Source organism: Biomphalaria glabrata, chromosome 16, assembly GCF_947242115.1.
Source record: "Biomphalaria glabrata chromosome 16, xgBioGlab47.1, whole genome shotgun sequence".
NCBI lineage: Eukaryota > Metazoa > Mollusca > Gastropoda > Planorbidae > Biomphalaria > Biomphalaria glabrata.
The window spans coordinates 2,210,346-2,234,264 of NC_074726.1; the positions used below are offsets into that span (position 1 = coordinate 2,210,346).

The 23,919-nt window shown below is 37.8% G+C and overlaps 2 protein-coding genes across 6 annotated transcripts in view; one reads left to right on the top strand and one right to left on the bottom strand.

Annotated features, from left to right (window-relative positions):
• LOC106061033 (uncharacterized) overlaps positions 1–8,879 on the top strand; it is a 71,973-nt gene extending 63,094 nt beyond the window's left edge. Inside the window, exons 34-36 of one of the 2 annotated variants that reach the window (XM_056014499.1) lie at positions 4,180–4,308; positions 6,275–6,656; positions 7,560–8,879. In XM_056014499.1, the coding sequence (XP_055870474.1) occupies positions 4,180–4,308; positions 6,275–6,631 (486 nt within the window). In that variant the 3' untranslated portion in view covers positions 6,632–6,656; positions 7,560–8,879. The other variant, XM_056014500.1, reaches the window with a different exon arrangement.
• Positions 8,880–9,891: 1,012 nt separating this feature from the next.
• LOC106069627 (uncharacterized) overlaps positions 9,892–23,919 on the bottom strand; it is a 28,431-nt gene continuing 14,403 nt past the window's right edge. For all 4 annotated transcript variants that reach the window (XM_056014524.1, XM_056014523.1, XM_056014521.1 and 1 more), the window contains 7 exons: positions 23,260–23,322; positions 22,205–22,267; positions 21,378–21,440; positions 18,325–18,354; positions 14,545–14,574; positions 12,982–13,011; positions 9,892–11,668 (listed from right to left, as the gene is read on the bottom strand). In XM_056014524.1, the coding sequence (XP_055870499.1) occupies positions 11,634–11,668; positions 12,982–13,011; positions 14,545–14,574; positions 18,325–18,354; positions 21,378–21,440; positions 22,205–22,267; positions 23,260–23,322 (314 nt within the window). In that variant the 3' untranslated portion in view covers positions 9,892–11,633. The remainder of the gene's footprint in view (positions 11,669–12,981; positions 13,012–14,544; positions 14,575–18,324; positions 18,355–21,377; positions 21,441–22,204; positions 22,268–23,259; positions 23,323–23,919) is intronic.

Genomic DNA, 23,919 nt, shown 5'->3' on the forward strand with positions numbered 1-23,919 from the left:
CCATGGACGAAAATAAAATCCGCTAATGTAACCTGTTACTACTTACCAGGTGAATATAACAAGTAAGCCATTTTTATGGTCAAAACTGCAGCGGTCAATTATTCCAATACCGCCTTTGTATTCACAGAGTCTCCTCCCAAGATGTTCTTATGAAGTCGATATATTTAATGTTTTAAATTTTTTTTTTTTTGATCGTGGATCATTGAAATATCTAATTTCCTGTTGGCACGTATGTTGCTATCTATCTATCTATCTATCTATCTATCTATCTATCTATCTATCTATCTATCTATCTATCTATCTATCTATCTATCTATCTATCTATCTATCTATCTATCTATCTATCTATCTATCTATCTATCTATCTATCTATCTATCTATCTATCTATCTATCTATCTATCTATCTATCTATCTATCTATCTATCTATCTATCTATCTATCTATCTATCTATCTATCTATCTATCTATCTATCTATCTATCTATCTATCTATCTATCTATCTATCTATCTATCTATCTATCTATCTATCTATCTATCTATCTATCTATCTATCTATCTATCTATCTATCTATCTATCTATCTATCTATCTATCTATCTATCTATCTATCTATCTATCTATCTATCTATCTATCTATCTATCTATCTATCTATCTATCTATCTATCTATCTATCTATCTATCTATCTATCTATCTATCTATCTATCTATCTATCTATCTATCTATCTATCTATCTATCTATCTATCTATCTATCTATCTATCTATCTATCTATCTATCTATCTATCTATCTATCTATCTATCTATCTATCTATCTATCTATCTATCTATCTATCTATCTATCTATCTATCTATCTATCTATCTATCTATCTATCTATCTATCTATCTATCTATCTATCTATCTATCTATCTATCTATCTATCTATCTATCTATCTATCTATCTATCTATCTATCTATCTATCTATCTATCTATCTATCTATCTATCTATCTATCTATCTATCTATCTATCTATCTATCTATCTATCTATCTATCTATCTATCTATCTATCTATCTATCTATCTATCTATCTATCTATCTATCTATCTATCTATCTATCTATCTATCTATCTATCTATCTATCTATCTATCTATCTATCTATCTATCTATCTATCTATCTATCTATCTATCTATCTATCTATCTATCTATCTATCTATCTATCTATCTATCTATCTATCTATCTATCTATCTATCTATCTATCTATCTATCTATCTATCTATCTATCTATCTATCTATCTATCTATCTATCTATCTATCTATCTATCTATCTATCTATCTATCTATCTATCTATCTATCTATCTATCTATCTATCTATCTATCTATCTATCTATCTATCTATCTATCTATCTATCTATCTATCTATCTATCTATCTATCTATCTATCTATCTATCTATCTATCTATCTATCTATCTATCTATCTATCTATCTATCTATCTATCTATCTATCTATCTATCTATCTATCTATCTATCTATCTATCTATCTATCTATCTATCTATCTATCTATCTATCTATCTATCTATCTATCTATCTATCTATCTATCTATCTATCTATCTATCTATCTATCTATCTATCTATCTATCTATCTATCTATCTATCTATCTATCTATCTATCTATCTATCTATCTATCTATCTATCTATCTATCTATCTATCTATCTATCTATCTATCTATCTATCTATCATTCTCTTCGTGGCCCAACGATGCGGGACAACGCGATGAAAAAGTCTTTCATTTCTGCAAGTCGGACTAGAGTTCCTCCCCCCCCCCCCCCAACGTAACTTTCGCGGTGACCGAGAGCGAGGGTAAAAAAAAAAGAGGGAGGTGGGTATGCTACGCCGCGGGTCGGCTCGTTGTATATAATTTAAAAAAAAAACAATCATTTGTTTATGTCAGTCAAAATTTGTACAGATCTCAGGTGGGGACTAATGATTGCATAGGAAATAATGATAGCCTCACAAAGTCCTGATAATGATGAGATTTTGATGGCTGGCACCTGGGGATCCGCATGTGAGTGGTGGGACCAGCTGTTCCAATGATGCTTTCAAGTATCTCGTAGAGGGAAAGCTATTGGATGCTTTCGGGGAAAACGTGAAGAGCTTCCGAGTTAGTGGCTAAGACTTGAGCCATAGCCATTTTGATGTAGATGTGTGTGTGTGTGGGGGGGGGGAGTAAGTAAAGTTTCCCTTTCAGACCTAACGATCTATGGGGCAGATGATGTTAAGGTCATCTGTTTCTATGGCCAACGGTTAACGAGCAGGGTGCCATGTGGCCAGCACAACGACCAACCGCCTTTACTTTCCCCAACTAAAGTCAGGTACCCATTAGAGTTGGGTGGACTCAGGGACGCCCTAAAAATCCAGAAATTCAAAATCCCAGCCTTCACCGAGATTCGAAACCAGGACCTCAGGCTCAGAAGCCGAGCGCTTAACCACTCAGCCACCGCATAAGATAAGTTATACTAAAATTTACAGGCCAGAAGTGAGTGTGTTTGGGACAGAGTTTACAAGCGGGCCGCTCCAGTTTAAAGTAGAATTCACCGGCCAAAGAATGGAGTTTTAAAAAGTGGGCAGTTTATTGCAAGCGCTGAAATTTTATGTGAGCGCTACGCTTCTGAGAGTATAATAATAGAAAAAGAGGGCCCCAGCCAAATAGTATCGCATGGCTTATTGAATATTTCCATAAAGAACTGAAAAGATAAGACTAGCCAGGGAGTGTATGTATATACAACGACATTAAAGATACAAAAAAATTAACTTCATAAAATCCTAAACGCTGCTGGTAAGATCATTGGCAAAAAAAAAAAAAACCCAAAAAAAACCCAACGAAACCCATTCATATGAAAGCTAAAAAGATTTTGAAAATAAAAAAATCCGCCCTTTGGGTCAGAATTTTGTAATTTTACCTTCACAATAGAGATAGAAGAAACCCATAGAAAAGACAAATTGACGCAAAAAACAAACTCTTTTGTTCCCCACTGGCAATCAGATCATGAAGTACTATTCAACTACCTGGTAGAAACATTCCCGGGTGCCTCAAAGTGGTACCCGGGTGGAAACAGTTACTTAAGGGGGTAACTAGGCTAAATGAATGGCGAAACAAAACTCACGTCGAAGTGTCCAAGGGTACCCGAGAGTGAACCCATTGCACTGACGGAGTTGAAAGACAGCTCTCACGACCCTGTCGATAATCCATGCGCCGTTCCTCAAGGGACCGTTACATTAATGGCGAGTCCCCCACGGTTAGCTTAGTATAACATAGGAAGATGGGGGAGGCTCCAGGTAAACTTGGTCCTTTGGCCATGTCTAGCCCATTCGTCTGGAGGCCAGTTTTGTCGGAAATAGCAATGCTTTATAAAGGCATTGACTTGGGTCTCTTCCAGACAGAACTGTGAATTCACACAGCTTTTTTTTTTTTTTTTACTGTTTGACGCTCAAACAGGTGTTTTTTTTTTCAAACCTAGAGCTCGAAGAGCCTTCGGCTCAGCTCTTAACTCTTTCTCTCCTAACTGACGATACCAGCGTTGATTCCACCAGAATGTGGTAAATAATTTAGGAGAGAAAGAGTTAAGACGATCAAACGGTGTAAACATTTCCCAAAGGAAATTCTGAGTGGGTCTCGTGTGAATGTATACTTTGGATTTCTATAGTGGAAATGTTTTATTTGGTGCAATGCAAAATTCGTAAGACAAATTTCCTAATGAATAATAAAGATTATTATTATTATTATGTTAGAAATGAACGAGTAGTCATTCTCTGGCGCTGCCAGGGTCGAGTTTCGCTAAAGAGAAACAAAATTCATCGTAGTCCCTTTAACAGTTTCCACTGAGGAATTATTATTATTAGGGCATAAATTTGAGGGGGGGGGGGGGAAGAGGTAAGTGATACTAGATGTTAGTTGTTTTTTTTTTCCAATTGAACGTATAATATACTAGAATAAGCGGGCCAAAAGGAATTTATAAGGGGGGGGGGGGGGGGTTGTTTTAGTTTGGGCCTTTCTTTTATTTTTATAAGTTCAAAAAACAAAAAAAGAAAGGGGCCAATGAAAAAAAATTAAAAAAATTAACGGGCGTAGTCGGTGGGTAACACTAGAGTAAATATAAAAGCGAAATAATAATTTTTTTTTTTTGGTTTTAGATGATGACGAAAGAGACAGAGAAAGAGGAAGAATTCGCGAAGGTCCAAAAACGTTTGAGCTTTGCCACCAGCCCTAAAGAGGACGGCAAAGCTTACGCCAACAGGCAAGGGTTGGATGAGCTCTTCGAGGTAACTCCTTTTCTTAAAGAGCTCCGGCTTTAAGTTGTTGTTTTATTTAGAGCGTCCAGACCGACAGGACGAGAGGCTGACAAAATATTGTTATAAACCTGGTGGTGGCACAGATGGGGGTAGTGGTGTGTGTGTTGTCAGCCGACGCAAATCGCCCCAGTACAGCGCAGGACGAGCGGTCAACTGTGACCAGTGACAGTACATGCCAGTTCGGCAACGACCTGTGTGTAAATATTACGCACGCAAGTCACTGCGATTGTGATCATTCTGAGTGGTGAAGAACGTCCCATCCGATTCTAGAAGGCCAGTAGAGACAGTATATAAGAGCGAGTGTGTCAGAAAGACTGGATTTCACGTGACCTCGCAATGTGACCAGTACGAGGCGAAGTAAGACACAGACGGTGTGTGAAGTCAGGCGGAGCAAGGCTAGGTTTTTGGACAGTTTGTGTGATGTTGTTGCCAACTGTACAGTGTTGTATTGTATTTGAAATTAAATTGCTACTGTTACTTTGGAGCCCTGAGTTGTGAGGTTCTTTAAGTTCGTTGTGTCGTGTGGTGCAGTTTGAAGAGACCCTGGATAGCGAGATTCGTAACAATTTGTTTGGTCTCTGTTTGAGAACTTAAGACACGGGAAAGAGTATTGTTGAGGAGTAGGGTTTAATTTTGACAAAGCTTTTGTGTCATCTTACTCTGTCTTCTTCTTTCTTCTTCTTGAAACTGTCAGGTAGAGTTGAGCCTTCGGCTCTTCCAGCTAAAGTGAACAATAGCTCCCTTTCACCGGCCTGAATGAGAACAGTGTACACTGTTCTGTCTGACGGGGTGTCAGACTCGCGACCAGAGACCGCGTGCACCGGGACCCCTGCCATTTTCCTTTTCTATACTAGGCTAACCGTGCAGGACACGCCATTGATGTAACGGCCCCTTGAGGAACGGCGCCTGGATTGTGACAAGGTTGTGGGAGCTTTTTTACAACTCCGCACAGTGCAATGAGGATGCTCTCGCACCCCCTTAGGCACACCCACGGGAGTCTTGTTTTGCTACCCTTTAGCCTAATCGTTACTTCCTACGATCTTTTCCACCCGGGCGCCACTATGAGGCAGGGTAGCATGCCCGGGACTCTTGTCTGTCTGAAAAAAAAAAAGTGTGTACACGCTATTTCTCCCACACCCATCAAGTTGAAGCTTTGCTCAATTCTAGACAAGACATGATTCAATTAAAAAAAGTAACCTAATAGTTAATTAATTTTTGGTAATTATTTATTTTGTTTGACACGAACAAGGGAAACTATCCCTTCAGTATCCACAAGGTAAGGCTAAGGGTTTAGTCCCCTTTAATAAATGTTAACACTATTTCTCCCTCACGCATTCTCCGATCAAGTTGATATTTTAAACAATTATTTATTGTACCTAAAAAAAAACATGAATCAATAAACAAAAATACTCAATTAGTCAATTAATTTTTGGAAATCAGTAGTTTTGTTTGATTATCGAATATGAGAAATAGTCTGTACATTATTGGTAGATATAGCTGTAAGGATGGAGTTTTTCCACCTTTAAATAAGCTTTCTTTTTTTTTTAATTTTCTTAACTAAACATTGATATTGACTAAACATTGACACGCAAAAAGAAAAGCGACCGTTTTGGCGTACAAAATGAGGCGCGGTGGTTGAGCGGTAAAGCGCTTGGCTTCCGAACCGGGGTTCGAATCCTGGCAAAGACTGGGATTTTTAATTTCGGTATTTTCGGGCACCTCTGAGTCCACCCAGCTCTAATGGGTACCTGACATTAGTTAGGGAAAAGTGCTGGCCACATGACACCGTCGTTAACCGCAGGCCACAGAAACAGATGATCTTTACATCATCTGCCCTATAGCCCACAAGGTCTATACTTGGCGTGCAAAAGTCCATATGAATCGCGTTAGCGTATACGCATTGAATGAATGTGTCTTACATGTATTTCTGTTACAGTTTCTGCTGTACAGTCTACTAAAATTCCAGCCAGATAATGCCCTCGATTACCTCATCGACATCACTCGGCAGATCAAACGGCAGATGAAAATTCGCTACGACGCGGCTCGCGTCATGATGTTAGCCAAGACCAACAGCTTCAGTAAAGAGTCTCACCACGGCAGCTCCTCCACCAGCAGCAGCTCATATTCCTCCTCTTCCTCCTCCTCCTCCTACGAGGAGGACGAGTCAGATTCCAGCTCCTCATCGATTCCTCTTTCCCCAACTTCATTCATGCCTAGCTCATCATCGACATCATCGACAGTGTCGTCGTCGTCCTCGTCGTCATCATCATCGCACAAGGAAGTTTCTCCCTAAGCTCTCCAAGTGGACCGGTCCCAAGGTACAGTTGTCAGAACGCCTAACTCTGCACTACTTTCCAGGGAAACATGACTCTCTTTAATATGAGAACCATACAGTGGTACTTAAAATAAATAATTATAATATATATATCCATGGCCCACCTTAGCCCACTGCAACCTATTCAGTCTTAGTTGGCACCGCACTTTCATAGGCCCCGCGCTAATTCTAAATCTAAAAACTCATGAAAGTCTCCAGGAAAAATAGACAAAATTGTCGTTTTGGTGTTTTGTTCCAGATTGAAAGCTGAAGTTCTATGCGCGATATAAATAGGCATTGGCTGTGTTTATTTAATAACAATGTAATAATTCGGCGAATTTTGACCAAAACTGAAAGTTCCATTACTTTCTTTTACTATAAGAGTCACTGGCATATAAATATAGGTCTAAATCTCTCTCGATCTCTTTAAAAAAAAAATCCAAAAGCGATACTTTTTGAATTGATCATGATTTTGTACGTAGTAAAGAATGAATAAAATACTAAGACGAATTTATTTTCGAATACAAAATCTTAATTTTCACTAATTATCCTTATCCCTACATAGACTGGGCCCGCTCAATCCGTTTCGCATAGAGTATTTTTTATAGGTATCTCTCTCTCTATATATATATGCAGCCTTTTCGCAGTTGGTACCCACTGCACTGAGGTGTTCCAAGAGAGTGCGACGCCAAGCTAAAAGAGGGCTTCCCAATATGCGCTTTTTTAGTATCTGTCTCTGTTAGTGCTACCCTGGGGAATGCACATCTATTACAAATTAATTACCTGATTAATTCAAGCCTAAGTTATGACATTTTATTCAATATATGGAATTATTTATTTGTTTTGTTGCCTTCTCTTTAAGCTGTGTATTGTGCAGAGTCGAGTGTTTTGTTGCCTTCTCTTTAAGCTGTGTATTGTGCAGAGTCGAGTGTTTATTGCAGTTCTTGTCTGACAAAGGGACATCATCAAACACGACAGCAGTCTGCATAGATTCGTCTCCCTTCTTGAATAGAATGCTCGCTGCCAACTGACCAAGAAACTATTTGCTATTGTTTAATCTGTTATTTCCCTTTATTGAACATATATTAAATTTATCTGCAGCGATTTTTAAAACGCATATCCATATATATTTTATAAATTGCCATAATAGGACAATGTGATTGGAATCAATATAATTAATACATATAATAGGCATTTGAATAAAATTTATGATTTGAATCAACCTTTTTAAAATTATTACCAGACCATTATAATTCGGGCAACTTTGCTTTTTCCTCTTAATAAGTATTCATTTTTAACCATTACATTTTATTATGCTACACTCATTAATAGCAGAAGGGCGATGTGTATAATGGCTCGTATTGTACATTGTAAGATATTGGCTTATTAAATGTTGACTAGAGCCAATATCATTGCTGTTAGGGCGAGTCTAAAACAGTCTTAAATGTACATAAATATGTCATTAAAAAACAGACTATAATGTAATTTGCAGATTTTTTATGACGATGACGCAATTCATATAATTTTATAACTTATTTATACGTAATTTATTGACTTTCATAATTATGACGTAATTTATTGACCTTCATAACTATGACGTAATTTATTAACCTTCATAACTATGACGTAATTTATTGACCTTCATAACTATTACGTAATTTATTGACTTTCATAACTATGACGTAATTCCTGAAGTTTCATTAGTATGACGTAATTCATAGACTTTCATTAATTAAAAGACTATCATGAATGTGGTGCAAATGATATATTTTCATGACTATGACTTTACATGTCTCCATGACTTTGACGTGTTTGACAGACTCTCATGACGCAAATGACTGAATGTGATGACTACGTCATAATTGAAAGATTTTCATGACCCATGACTTGACAAATTTGACTGAAACAACTATGATGTTACTAGCGGACAAACATAAATGTATTTGATTGACCGACCTGACTATGACGTAACTAACAGAAATATGACGTAACCGACGGGACTATGATCTAACCGACAGAATTATGACGTAACTGATAAGACTTACATAATTTTTGACAAAATCCTTTTTTTTTTTATTTTGAAACAGTTTTGATACTTAATTTATTCCATATTAGCTCAACTCCCCTAATATGTTTCTTTTGTAAGTTGTTTTTTTTATATACACTTTTTATTAATATACATTTTTTTTTACATTGTATAAATTTTTTTTAAAACAAATAAAATGTAGAAAAAAAATCACATCGTGTCTTGTAGTTAAATTAGAACAACTCACAGTGTGGCTTTGTAAAATGTTTGACATGTTTCGGATGTTCCTTCAGAGTTGAAGATAGTTTACTTCCTAGTCCAAACCTCCCGAAGGACGACGGGGGATGGGAGCGGGCAGGATTTGAACCCTTGACCATAGATAAATCCGAACGACAGTCCAGCGCGAAAACCGCACGACCAGGCAGCCCATCTGTCTGTTGTTGCGCTACAACGAAGACTGCTTAACACTTTTGTGATTTCTTACTGTTGCTAGACATTCCAGACTGTCTGGAAAAATGCTTTAATTTACTACAAACTTACATCAGCAGCGGCTTCTGTAATGGCGGAAATGGACGAGAAGTAAAAAAAACGTGGATTGGAAAGATAATTGACAGTGTATTTATTTTTTGTGAGTTCAAAAAAAAAATGACAATGATTTTTATGTCCCTCCAGTAAACAAAGGGGGTCAAGCGGTTGGTTAAAAGAGGACAATGTTGAGTCTCTCTTAAGCGTCTCTATTGCCTTTTGACTTTTAACTTTCTATGTCATTGCCTGTTTAATCTAATCCTAGCTTCACTTTTGGTTAAAACCAGCAGCCTAATGAAGCTAGAAATGTACGCGACGACTCAGGATACTGTACTCGTCACGTGATACGTGGCTGATTTGCATAAATCTGTTTAGGCGCTCTAGCTTAATCTCCATTCAGACTAGTAATTTAAATTTGAATGTTGACCTCGAGCTGATCTGTTTTCTGTGAGGTTTAATATACTTTGATACCCGCTCCCCTCTTATGTCTGTCAGGTTTTTTTTACCTGGCTCAAGGAGGTACTTAAAACTCAATGAGTCCGACCCTTAAAACACTGGCTCAATCGAAGGGTAATTAGAAAAAAACTATAACATGGATCAATGCAGATCGATAATACACAACAATTAACATACGAACATTCACTAAATTAACCACAAAAAAAACAACAAAAAAACAACAACACTACTATTCAGAAAAAAACAACACATTTAATAACTATAGAACAAAAACACTCCGTTACAGCTAACGAACATTTATTCACGATACCGAAAACAATTTCAGAATCACGGAAGAGTTAGCGACTTTGATGAATATTATGTATGTAAGCACTACTGGCGAGGACCTTGACATGAGTGCCGGAAATTAAAATGGCCCGCAGGGTGAATAAGGTTGGGCATCATTGCTATATGAATGATACTAGGTATCACCTAAAAAGTACGTCCCCCTTTCAGACCCTGTGATCTATGGGGCAGATGATGTAAAGGTCATCTGTTACCGCAACCCACTGTTAACGAGGGTGTCTTGCGGCCAGCACAACTACCAACCGCCTTTACCTTTCCCCAACTAATGTCAGGTGCCCATTAGAGCTGGGCGGACTCAGAGCCGCCCTAAGGATCCTTAAAGTATCAATCCCAGTCTTCAATAGAATTCGAACATTGGACACCGGTTCGGAAGCCAAGCACTTTACCACACAGCCACCGCGCCTCCTATCACCTATAGAGACCACTTCACAAATGACAAATCCGTGACAGTATCACAATGTCAACTGGACACTAAAAAAAAAATCCAAGTAAACTTAAACTGAATAGCTATATCACGAGGTCCTCGGGACTCGCAAAGACCTCCCTGCAGGAACAGTACCAGGAAAAAAGAAGGACAGAGAAAGCGATGGGAAGACAACATAGAAAAAATGGACAGGCGTGTCATTGTAAGCGATGTTCTGTTTGGTATACAACATATACGGAGAGAGACTGTCGACTATGTCCCACAGACTAAAGGAAAGGTGATGGTCAAGAATCATTAAGATACATTCACACACGTTTATTTCAAGCTTAATATTAAAACATGATTTAACGGTACTCCATATAAAACAAAAAGGTTGGCTAAAAGTAGATTAATTATTAATTATTTTTTTACATTTACATTAAGAAATAAAGTAAAATTAAAACCGTGTTGACATTGTTTATTTATCTTGAATGATTCCCCTTGACAAGGGAGTGAATCTTGTAATGATACATGTCAAATATGTTAACGGAGACTGTCAATAAATGAACTCTTGATTTTACCATTTTAGCGTTGGCGTTGTTTATGGTTTAAAAAAAAACACGGTCCTTTAATTGGATAAAACGAGCCTGGAGTAAAATGCCATGAACCATTCAGCTTTAATTTCTACACATTTTGTTTCTCAAGTAAACTAAACAAATATCTATAATAGCATGCTGCCCCGGCATTATCATACATTTATGTGTAGCAGAGAATCTCTTGAGTAAGTTGAGATACAAAGTTACACAAAAAACATAGTAAATAGATGCATGTGTTCAAACATTCAGATGTACTCTTCAGAGTTTATCTAAATAACATTTCTCGTCCAAATGTCCAATTCATGAGCCACATTTTGATGCCCAATTCAAATGATAAGATCAGGTTCACAATTCTGATGCCCAGCTCATGCCATATTGAAATGCCCAGTTCAAAGGTTCGTTTCAGGTGCCCAGTTTAGATGCCCAGCTCAGATGTCCAGTTTTGTATTTTTATTTGAGATGCCCAGTTTAGATGCCCAGCTCAGATGTCATATTCAAATGCCCAGTTCAAAGGTTCGTTTCAGGTGCCCAGTTTAGATGTCCAGCTCAGATGAACAGTTTTAGATGTCCATTTTAGTTGCCCAGTTCAAAGCCCCAGTTCAGATTTTCTGTTCAGGTACTAAGTTCAGTTCAGATGCCCAGTTCCTTCACCCAACAATCATAACCTAAGATACAAAACATTTTAATTTTTTGTTAAACTTATACATTTAAACTTTGTTCTTCAAGATCATAAAATAATACATCAGAGATGTTAATTTCTGTTGACATAGAACATTAATTAACACGCTGGGCAGGGATGTATAGTTGAGTGGCATAAGCCACTTGGCTACCTATCAACGGGCTTGAGTTTAATTCGTGAGCTGTGTTTGTTTAGCGCCAAAAGGCACCCTACTGATCCACTAAAGAGAATGGACCATAGCGCACTAGAAATCCCATAGCATGGAATGTGCGCTAAAGAGTTGCAGTCATTCTGAAATATCTATTTCTGTATTATCTCATTCCACGCCAAATTGGCTGTCAGTGCCAAAGTGGGTTTTAGGGGTTTATCTAGGTGATGACACAATCAATCCGGATTCCACACCTCAACAGGCTAATGCAGTAATCAAAGAGCAACATTAAACCAAGTTGCGTGATAACTGAACATGAATAAATGGTCATTCAAGCTGAACAGTGAATAAATGGTCAAGGATTATTGAATTAGAACAATAGCGTGGTCGAGAGGTCAAGTGCGCTTGACTTGGCTTGTCTTGGCTACCTAGAAGGGGGCTCGAGGTTCGACACCCGACTCGGGCAGAGTTGCGTTTACTGAGCGCCTAAAGGCAGCACGGGAAACCAACTCCTAGATATCTCCTCTCCCCCCCCCCCCCCCAACTGGTCCACAAATGAGATTGGACCAAAGCGCTATAATCATGAAAGTAGCGCTATATAAAAGCTATAATAATAAAAAATAATATTTGATACTAAAGCTAAATACAAATAAACAATATTCCAACATATACAAATCATGGGTACTTAAATAATGCAATGCTAATTAGATAAATAAACACACCCAACGCACGCACACTCAATTTCGGCCATGACAACAACACACACCCAATACTAAATTCTTCCTATACTCAACAACATAACTATGACACACGGAAAGAAAACTTCACGCGCACATGACACTCAACATGTCCATGTTAACAACAATTTTTCATATTTAAATAATCTGCAGATGATGGCTGCCTGGTCGGGATGGCTGCCTGGCCGTGCGGTTTGCACGCTGGACTGTCGTTCAGATCTATCGATGGTCCCGGGTTCAAACCCTGCCCGCTCCCATCCCCCGTCGTCCTGCGGGAGGTTTGGACTAGGAAGTAATTATCTTCAACTCTGAAGGAACATCCGAGACATGTAAAACATTTTACAAACAAAACTTATCAGTTATGTATAGCTAACAATAACAGTATCTTTATTAAATGTTAGTATGCATACTTACATATTTCCGAGGTACTCAATATGTAACAGTCTGAAAAACATAAAAAAGCAACAAGCAAAAATTCAATCTAACTTGAGAATCCAATCATATTCTTATCTTCTTATCTTATAAATTATAGACGTACTTTCAAAAGAGAAGATAATCACGTCCCATGCGCATCCATGAGCTAATGTGAGACTTAAGTCCCTTTAATCAGGGATTAAAGCCAAAAAAAAAAAAAGAATAAAAAAAAATATTTTGAAACAAACCTGCACATGTACAGCTACAACTCTCAATACTGCAATATTTATTTATCTTTTTCTATATTGTTGTAAACCTGTCCACCCCCATTACCTTTTTTTTTCACGTGCGAAAGTTATTTCTGTTTATGCTGGAGGCTGTAAATGACCTCAGAGAGTGTGTCAGTGTGTAACGGGGGCGTTAGTTTTGAGTTCTGGATTGACAGATTGAGGATTGTTGTCGTGTTGTGGATCAGTGGATATGGATTGGATTTAACTCTTTCTCTCCTAACTGACGATGCCAGCGTTGATTCCACCAGAATGTGGTAAATAATTACGGAGAGAAAGAGTTAAAGCATTGTGAAAGTATTTCTTTGACCAGGATTAGTGACTCATTACAACTGGATTCAACTTGAGAAGTTTGCAGAGTGATAGAGGCTACCTGGGAATCGGTGAGTTTATTTATTTGTTTTTGTTTTAACTCCAAATCTTAACAAAATCAAAGAAAATTAATAAATTACCACTAAGTAATAAATCATTATTTTTTTCTTTTGTTAATCGATTCATGTTTTTTTAAGGACAATAAATAAATGGGCAAAGTTTCAACTTCAATCAAGAATGGGAAGTGGGAGTTGATGTATAAAAAAGTCTCCTGACCTTAAAATAGTCGCTACGACTTTGGTGACAATCCTCCCAAGTTCTAACCATACCAGCCACCGAACTTTGTCATGCAGGAGATTTAGGCCAAAAGAAAATGTTTTATTTTTAATGGAACGTGTTAGAATGTCTTATTTCGCTGGTGTGTTTGTTTTGTTTCAGGTCTTTCTTGAGATTTAAAGATAATTTCATTCTTGCCCAAGTCTCTACCAAGACAGCAAGAAATGGCGGTGGGCAGGGTTTGAGCCAGGGCCCATCTAGACCAGGGGTTCTCAACCTGTGGGTCGCGACCCACTTGTGGGTCGATTGACGGTTTGCCAGGGGTCGCCTAAGACCATCGAAAATATGGATTGTTCTATTGCTGTTTGTGTGTTTATGTGTTGATGGGTGTCGCGGAAGAGTTGGGGATTGAAAAAAAGGGGTCGCCGAGCTTAAAAGGTTGAGAACCGCAGATCTAGACAATCGCAAGACATTTCAGAGCGCTAACCACAGGACCAAGTAGTCTATCCCCACGACCCTGTGGCAATGACGTAATAATCTGAAAGTGTGCCAGCTCTATAAATATTTGAATCCTTGAGATCAAAGAAATCATCAACAAATAATCCAGTGGTTAGAGATATCACATCTAATGTGACGATTTTCATCCAAAGAAGTAAATAGACTTAATTCGACCCTAATCTATACTCACAGTGGTCCTTGAATATTTGACAGTTTCTACCTGAAATACATTCAACCACAACTATACTAAAGTTAAGAAAATGAGGATGTTCTATACTAATCTATACTAAGAATATCCAAAAATAATATTAAAAAGAATTTCTACAGCTCTATAATGGTCTTCTTTTTTTGAAACAGTAGAATAATGATATAGTGTGGTGCAATAAGTCCGCTGATCGGTCCGTTTGCACTTTCCGATGGGGACGTTGGCCTGCGACTTCTAGGGGTAAAGTCTTAGAGCAGGGGTCCTCAACCTGTGGGTCGCGACTCCCTTGGGGGTCGATTGACGATTTGCCAGGGGTCGCCCAAGACCATCGAAAATACGGATTGTATTTGTCTACTGCTGTATGTGAGTGTCGGGGGGAGGGGGTCGCGGCAGAGTAGGTGGGAGGTGGTAAAAAGGGGTCTCCGAGAATAAAAGGTTGAGAACCGCTGTCTTAGAGCCACAACGTGGTAAATATTTTATTAGTAGGCCTATTGTGTAGGCACGTTCACACGCACAAGCAAGAACCAAAGCTTAAGGATTTTGTGGAAGAAAGAAATATATTTAATAAAGAATAATTAAGAAGAAATACAATCAGCGAGTAAGGGGGGGGGGGATGTACAGAATGGTTTAGGATTTTATGATAACGTTTAAGATAGTGTCATCACTGGGATGTTGCTCATAAAACTCGTGTATGGTTTGCTTATTAGGCTGTCTCTCGCTTATCTGTATTCAAGGTTCTCCTTCGGGGTGAGGTGAGTTGAGGCTCCGTTGTGCTGGCAGCCAGTTGCTGGTGCCCTGCGGGTAGGCAGGCACTAGTGTGATGAATATGAGGATGCCACGCGGTGGGCTTACTCCCGTGGTAGGTGCAGACCGGTCCTGGGACTTCAGTCTGGAATGCCTTCAGTTCTGGTCGAGGGTGATAAGTGACTCACTTTCAACGGGAATGTGTGGAGAGCTGCTGAGGTCTACCTTCGGCAACCAAAACACGCCAGCCCTGGTGTAGGAGGCTATGAGATGAGACGTGAGAGGAGACTAAATTATTAAACCATACAGGCTGGTTGGCGAGGGGCGCATCCTTGATAGGAGCGTCTCCCTCAGACTAATGATACATGCTAATCAGCATTTCATTAGGTCTAATAATAAATGTTCTACAAATAATATAGTAATAATAATACGAATACATATATAAATGTACAAGGCAGGGGCATAAATGAGGAGGGAAACAGGGGGACTATATTACATGGTTGTAGCCCCTGTGAGCTCATTGACCCACAGGTAAACAAGTCCACGGTCGCTCGTGACCAGAGGCCCGTGACAAGAAGAAGGGAGGGGGGTAGAAAAGGGCACATAACTATGCAGGCCAACAAGCCGAAAATAGTGGGGTTAGACGAGACTGATTCTCGGGCCTAAGGATGCATGGTAACAGCACAGTACGTGCATAGCAAAAACAAGCATAATTATAATGTATATAAATGTGGACATATACAGGTGCATATGCACAGGTAAGGAAATAATCTAGACGCGAGTAGGTCCAGATAAATATGGATATGAATGAATAACAAATAGACAATAGGATTAACTAAGTTGTAGGGTGGATGTCCACCGTTGGGAGTACAGTCAACATTGACGAGTAAATGAGGAACACATATTTTTACAAATGTAATGTTTAGATTCAACTAAGCTAACATGGTAATGATACATGAACATAAATATTACAGGCGAAGACACACTAAATAATAATGATAAAGTTTTTCCAACTCACCCGCTTTGCCTCACACAAATTCCCAAATGAATCGTTGACTTGAGAGTCTTCTGACTTCTCAGTGATTCTGATCTAGAATGGCATTAACCTGAAACTTTCGTCTCCGGCTTTTATAGGTTCCCGAGCGGTATGTTAGAGCAGTGACGATCCAATGGCCATCGAGTCTTTCGAATTTAGAATAGTTAAATTGGACCAATTGTTTCATTTGGGGCTCACTTACCTGACTTTTTTATCCCGCGACCTGGGGGGGGGGGCGATGAAGGATGAAAGCGGAACCATGCACCAATTATCAGGCTGGACCATTGCTCGATGGCACACTGGACGGGAGCGATTTGAATAGCCATGGGCGTTAGGAGTGTCGACTCAAAGCGGTGTACGTGGACACCCAATTTTAATGTCCTTGGACTTTACGACTGCGTACGTTTGTTTCGGCGTTTGGAGCGTAACTTCGGATGTGTGTTTATGGCCTATAATTTGGTGGTTGGGTCTAACCTTGGCGGAATAGAATATTTGTATTAACACTGGTCAGTTTAGTGTTGAGAGAGGGGTATACAATGCTAACTAGTGGTAGAAAAGGGGGGGGGGTAGTTCCGCACTGGTCAGTTCTGTATTGAGAGGACGTATTTCGTCACATATATAAAAGCAAACTAAATCTTTTAACAAAGGAGACCGTTCTAGAGGAGTTCAAATTGTTTGCAACTCTGGACCTGCAATGATTTTACTTTCCCCTCAACACTTTCAGTTGGTTTTTACAGAGTCTCTTATTAGCTTGCAAACTCTTCATGTGCAAATCCTGGTCTCTGGACACTTCTTCTTCTTCTAGCCAGCTTTATTGCTGCTGAGCTGTCAGCTCTTTTGCAGACTGTGCCAAGGAACAAAAGTGTGCTGTTTTCTTCAGTTGTTCGGCACTGGCGTACCGGGTGTTGGTTATGTTGGGCTGTAGTGGAAGTAGGACACCGATTTCCAAAACATAATTTTAAATTTAATGTCTATCTACGGGAAAATTAAATACATTGTGCAAATAAATACATTGTGCAAAAGTCTGGTTTGACCGTTACTATTTGTCCAAATATAATCATCTCAAAATTAAATTTGGTCTGTTTTGAATACACCTCAGTGGCTATTCACGCATTTATTCAGTACAGGTTTTAACAAATAAATAGATATTCCTGAACATTTCAAGCATCGTCTTGTGGGAAAATTATTAATTTGACTGAATTAATTTGTGACAATAATAAGGCTTGTCTTCGAGTCCGAAGATTAATCAGGAACGCAGTTTTTCCCCTGACTACGCAGCCCCAGCTGTGACCTATATATTTTGTCACATCCAGGGCAAGCACAACCATTTGGGACAATAAAGTTACAGATTTAAAGCACTTATATAATGTATCAACGCGATCAATACATATATAAATACATTTTCCAACTAAACCCATCGATACTATATTTCAAACTAGATTTAGCATTGTAGTCGAAACAACTGTCTTTTTATATATCCAAGTTTGATCTATAGCACACCAAAGTAGAAGTGTTCAGAATGGTAAGATACGCATCATTGAGCTATTCCATTTATTCTACTATTTTAAAAATAAACTTTGTATGCACGAATTCATTCAGCTGTTACATATTTTAAAGAAAAAGAAATATGCTTTAAAATCTAAAAAATACAAATTAAAAAAATAGCAATTATGTGTTGTTGGCAATGTAACCTCGTCTACTGAAAAAAATTATATCTACAATTAATGCGGCCTTTCTGGGAAATGTCGAATATAGAACACAAATTCTTAATAGAAAGTTTTGCGTTTTTTTTTTGTGTGTGTAAATCACGGAGTTCAGGTTGCGAATCTTTTAAATCAGTGTTTTAATTAGCACCTGAGTGGTAAAAGAAAGTGTTATTGAACTTTCATAAGAATCCGCTATATAGTTTAAGACACCTGTTGTTACAAACATGATTGTTATTTGGTTACTAGATATGATTTTCTGACTTGTCTTCATGTACTTACATTTCTCTTCAGTTACTCTGTAATCACAGACTGAAATAAAAATCATTGACATTAGAAAAACAAGCGAAATGCAAAAAAAAAAATTAAAAAAAAAATTTAATAACAATCAAAGCTAATATTAAATTAATATTAATATTAGGTGTATCAATTAGTTTGGATTAATCATGTAAATAAATTTGTAATAAGCCTCACACGGCAATCTTTTAAAGGGACTAATTCAGCTAATATCACCACTTCAGTCAAGTACTATTTCTTTCCTTAGGAAAGAAGACTAATTCAGCTGATACAACCACTTCACTCAAGTACTATTTCTTTCCTTTGTTTGAGAAACCAAACAAAGTAATTTATTTCCAATAGTTAATTAACTTATAGGTTATTTTTTTTAATTGAAAATTGTGCAAAATTGCAGCATGATCCGAGATATGATTTCGGAGAAATAACGTGTTCAAACCTTTGGCCAGACAGACAGTCAGACAGACAGAATGAGTTACTAACAACAACTTTCCATTAATTTCTAATTATTAACAAATCAAAGAAAGAAGTATCGTTTAATAAACGTTGCTACTAATATAATAATATTATATTTTACGACGGTAATAATCAAGAAACCAAAAGACACATTGATATGCTGCCATGCTCTAGTAACTAGTAGGTTTGTTGGTTTTTTTTTAGTCGTTGTTGTATACGGTTGTTTATTAAACAAAAACAAAGAGTAGTATAATCCACGCATTTCAAAATGTGTTCGATCAAGTATGGTACTCGTACTTAGAAGTAAAAGAGCATCTGAGTCTAGCTGTGATTGGAATATCCTTGGGTCAAGGTGGAGTTCATTCTCCGCCATCCACAAAGCTCTTCAGAAGAAAGTTGTCTGCGATAAATGCGGACTGTGCCCTGGACATGCGCAGTGGAGCCTTCACATCCTCGCAAACACATTCTCCATCTCCATAAAAAAACTCATGATTGGATTTTACATCATATTTCCGAGCAGTAGAAATACATAGACCTTTGTCTGGGAAAGTGCATTCAGAATTCCGCCAAGAAAAAAATGTTGAAGCTTTAAGAAATGTGTGCTAGATTTTAACTCGGACTACTCCTCTCAACCTCATATTGGTGGTACAATCGTTTAAGGGAGATAAAAAGTAGACTTCCGTTGCCGGTGGGGGTGTCTAGGAACTTTGTTCAGTGCACTTGTCATGGATTTAAAGATGATTCTGTCACGATTGATACGCCTTTGCTCAAAGGAACCGCTCCAAAGCAGACACCCGAACAGTCACTGTGGTACATGAAAAAAATGGAGGGGGTTCCCAGTGTTCTCGGCCCTCGGCCTCGGCTCTAGTCCTGAGATTCTTATGATTCGAGTCAATCGAAAAAGAAATGTGGTCTATTTACATTTTCTTGGATCCTTTCTTGACAAAACAATCAATAGTTCAATGGAGGGGATTCCCAGTGTTCTCGGCCCTCGGCCTCGGCTCTAGTCCTGAGATTCTTATGATTCGAGTCAATCGAAATAGAAATGTGATCTATTTACATTTGCTTGGATCCCTTCAATCGTTCAAACATGCCGGTGGAAGGGAGCTTTTGTTGGCCTAGAGTTGCAAGAGTCTCTGACTACACTCTCTCAACAATTGCACATTTGAACGAGTTTAAAAACTGAATTATTCTATGCAGGTCAGTGACTAAACCTATTTATGGCGGAAGCATCTTGAGATGAGCTCTTAAGGCATGTACAGATCAATTTTGTTGTGTTCAATGATGTTGTGTAACAATATTTAGTGTCCCCACTGACGTAGTAGAGACTAGACCTACCTATATCACTTTTTATAGTGTGTCCCACTTTATTAGAGACTAGACCTACCTATATCACTTTTTATAGTGTGTCCCACTGAAGTAGTAGAGACTAGACCTACCTATATCACTTTTTATAGTGTGTCCCACTTTATTAGAGACTAGACCTAACCTATATTACTTTTTATAGTATGTCCCACTGAAGTAGTAGAGACTAGACCTACCTATATCACTTTTTATAGAGTGTCCCACTGAAGTAATAGAGACTAGACCTAACCTATATCACTTTTTATAGTTTGTCATACTGACGAAGTAGAGACTAGACCTACCTATATCACTTTTTATAGTGTGTCAGACTGACGTAGTAGAGACTAGACCTAACTATATAACTTTTTATATTGTGTCCCACTGAAGTAGTAGAGACTAGACCTACCTATATCACTTTTTTTTATAGTGTGTCCCACTGAAGTAGTAGAGACTAGACCTACCTATATCACTTTTTTTATAGTGTGTCCCACTTTATTAGAGACTAGACCTACCTATATCACTTTTTATAGTGTGTCCCACTGAAGTAGTAGAGATTAGACCTAACCTATATCACTTTTTATAGTGTGTCCCACTGAAGTAGTAGAGACTAGACCCACCTATATCACTTTTTATAGTGTGTCCCACTGAAGTAGTAGAGACTAGACCTAACCTATATCACTTTTTATAGTGTGTCCCACTGAAGTAGTAGAGACTAGACCTAACCTATATCACTTTTTATAGTGTGTCCCACTGAAGTAGTAGAGACTAGACCTACCTATATTACTTTTTATAGTGTGTCCCACTGACTTAGTAGAGACTAGACCTACCTATATCACTTTTTATAGTGTGTCCCACCGAAGTAGTAGAGACTAGACCCACCTATATCACTTTTTATAGTGTGTCCCACTTTATTAGAGAGTAGACCTACCTATATCACTTTTTATAGTGTGTCCCACTGAAGTAGTAGAGACTAGACCTACCTATATCACTTTTTATAGTGTGTCCCACTGAAGTAGTAGAGACTAGACCCACCTATATCACTTTTTATAGTGTGTCCCACTGACGTAGTAGAGACTAGACCTACCTATATCACTTTTTATAGTGTGTCCCACTGAAGTAATAGAGACTAGACCTAACCTATATCACTTTTTATAGTGTGTCCCACTGAAGTAGTAGAGACTAGACCTACCTATATCACTTTTTATAGTGTGTCCCACTGAAGTAGTAGAGACTAGACCTACCTATATCACTTTTTATTTTCTCCATCTTCACTTTATAATCCTCGACACTCTTTCGTGCACTTTCTGGTAAGGAAAAAAATGTCAATTTGAAAACTTTTGCAACAAGCTGAATACCATTTATTAAACAATATGTTTTAAATATAAAGCTCTTGCACTTTAGAAATTTCAATATCCCTGTACAACAAAAGATTACAATAACGTAGTACTGCCTATTTCAAAATTATGTTATTTAAAAAGTAATTCATTCTTTCTGTTTGGTACAAACTTTAAGTACATTTTTTCTCACAATTCCCCATCATCGGATGAATTTGAACCTTTGCACAATTATCCATTGTTTCTAACAAAACATGAATCAATAAAAAAAATTCAACTAATTAGGCAATTTACGTTGTGGTTATTAATTAATTTAGTTTGCTATTGAAAAAGGGAAATACATTTTACAGTATTAAGAGATATTACTTTATATATGAAGTTTTTTTTTTAAGTTTCTTTTATATTTTGTTTGTATTGTAGTGTTATTTCTGTTAAAACATGTTTGTTTAATTATTAGTGAATTAGATTGTATTTTTAAACCAGCTATGTGGAATTCAACTGCTCGCTGTATAAGCATTTTGTTTTCACTTTATGTTGCTAGTGCATTCCTTCCTAGAAATTTAAACAAAATATATTATCAAAGAGGCATTATTGGCCAGATGAACATTATGTGTGACTGACACTAAACATTACTTCGTCAAGGAAAGGGGAAGTAATACTTCTTTGCTCCTGATATATCGCCTCTCTATTAGCTCCATTGGCGCTAAGCTCAGTTCAGCCCAAAAGACACTTACTTAGTTCAATGCTCATCTGTTCAATCTCGTTCTCTTGTTTCTCTACAAAGTTATAACATTCAACTGTGGATAAAGGAAAGTGTTCCTCTTTTCAGACCTTGCCATTTAGTGGGGCAAAGGATGTAAAGGGCATCTGTTTCTATGGCCAGCAAATAACGATGGAGTCATGTGGCCAGCACAACGACCAACCGCCTTTACTTTACTCCAACTAATGTCGGGTACCCATTGAAGATAGGCGGACTAAGAGGCGCCCTGAGGATCCCAAAATAAAAAAAATCCCTGTCTTCGTAATGATTCGAACCCAGGACCTTCGGGTCGGAAGCCAAGTGTTTACTACTCAGCCACAGCGCCTCTCGGATAAGGTAAAGATTATTCAGGAAATGATTTCTTCTTTATATATGACTCCATACACAAAATAAGTTAAAAAAAAACTAATACAAAACCTTTGCAGTACAGAGGTACAGTATCACTGTATAAAGATCTGTTTTCAATGCCACATTTTCAAAGAGAAATCATATACGCACTTGTCCAGGTCAAGGCTTACATTTTAGATCACGGGTTCTGTTTGGTTTAAAAAAAAAATCAGAATATAGGAGACGTGGTGGTAGAATGGTAAAGCGCTTAAACTCCGATACTGAGGGTTTTGTGTTTGAATCCCGGTAAAGATGAAGAGCTCCGTGTTTTTAGGGCGTACAGAGTTCCCCCCAGCAGTCATGGGTGACTAACATTAGTTTGAGAGTAATAAAGGCGGATTATTGCTGTGCTGGCCACCTGACACCTTCGTTAACCTTCGGCCTTGTCACTGAAGACCTACTGATAGCAAGGTCTGAAAGTGTTTTTATTGTTTTATATTAAAAGAGAGCTGTGATTAAAAAAAACAAACTAATTGTAGTTTAAATTGAGGTAATTTGTGTCACTAATTGTGTAGCGAAATCACACTTATATAAGCTTACATTTCTACCTGAAATCTTTAGCTAGTTCTGTAATTTTTTTTTTTGCAATGAAGTGTTAAATAACAAACTTTAAAAAGTCTTACAGTAACAACAGTGACTTACCAATATCCTCTTTCAGTTCAACATATTGGAAATTTAAATATTTCAAATTTTCTTTCAGTTCAACTTTAGAGAAAAGGAATAAATATTAGTCAATAAATTTAATGTATAAACATTACTTAATGTGTACATGTATTGAACTATCTAAGGTGTTAGTGTATCGTAAATATAAGCTAGTCAATGTATTTATTTAACGATGGTTTTCTGTAGTCATGAGTAGACGATATTTGGAAACTCATATGATAGCAAAGAAGGGGAAATAATCTCCACTTAGTGCTAGACCAGTGTTTCTCAAACTTTTTTGTCTGCCGGCACAGTAAAAAAACTACAAAAATTTCGCAGCACACTACGAAGAGCAACAGTCTGTTTTCGACCAAAAATTTGACTTTAGAACTGCATCATTTTTTAAATCAATGAGCTGCTCTTCTTCTTCTTTTTGTAAGATTTGTAGCTTCATTGTTTTCAAATGGAGAGCTGACCCATCCATACTTATTATTTCAAACTGCTGACTGCAGGTGTGTCAAAGTGGCCATAATTTCGGGGGGGGGGGGGGGAGGATTTCTTTATTTGAAGCACATTCATTGAAAGTAGGAAAGCAGTTGAAGACTCCTTTCGAGATCTTACTTTGCCACAAAGACAATTTTTCACCAAATGACTTCAATT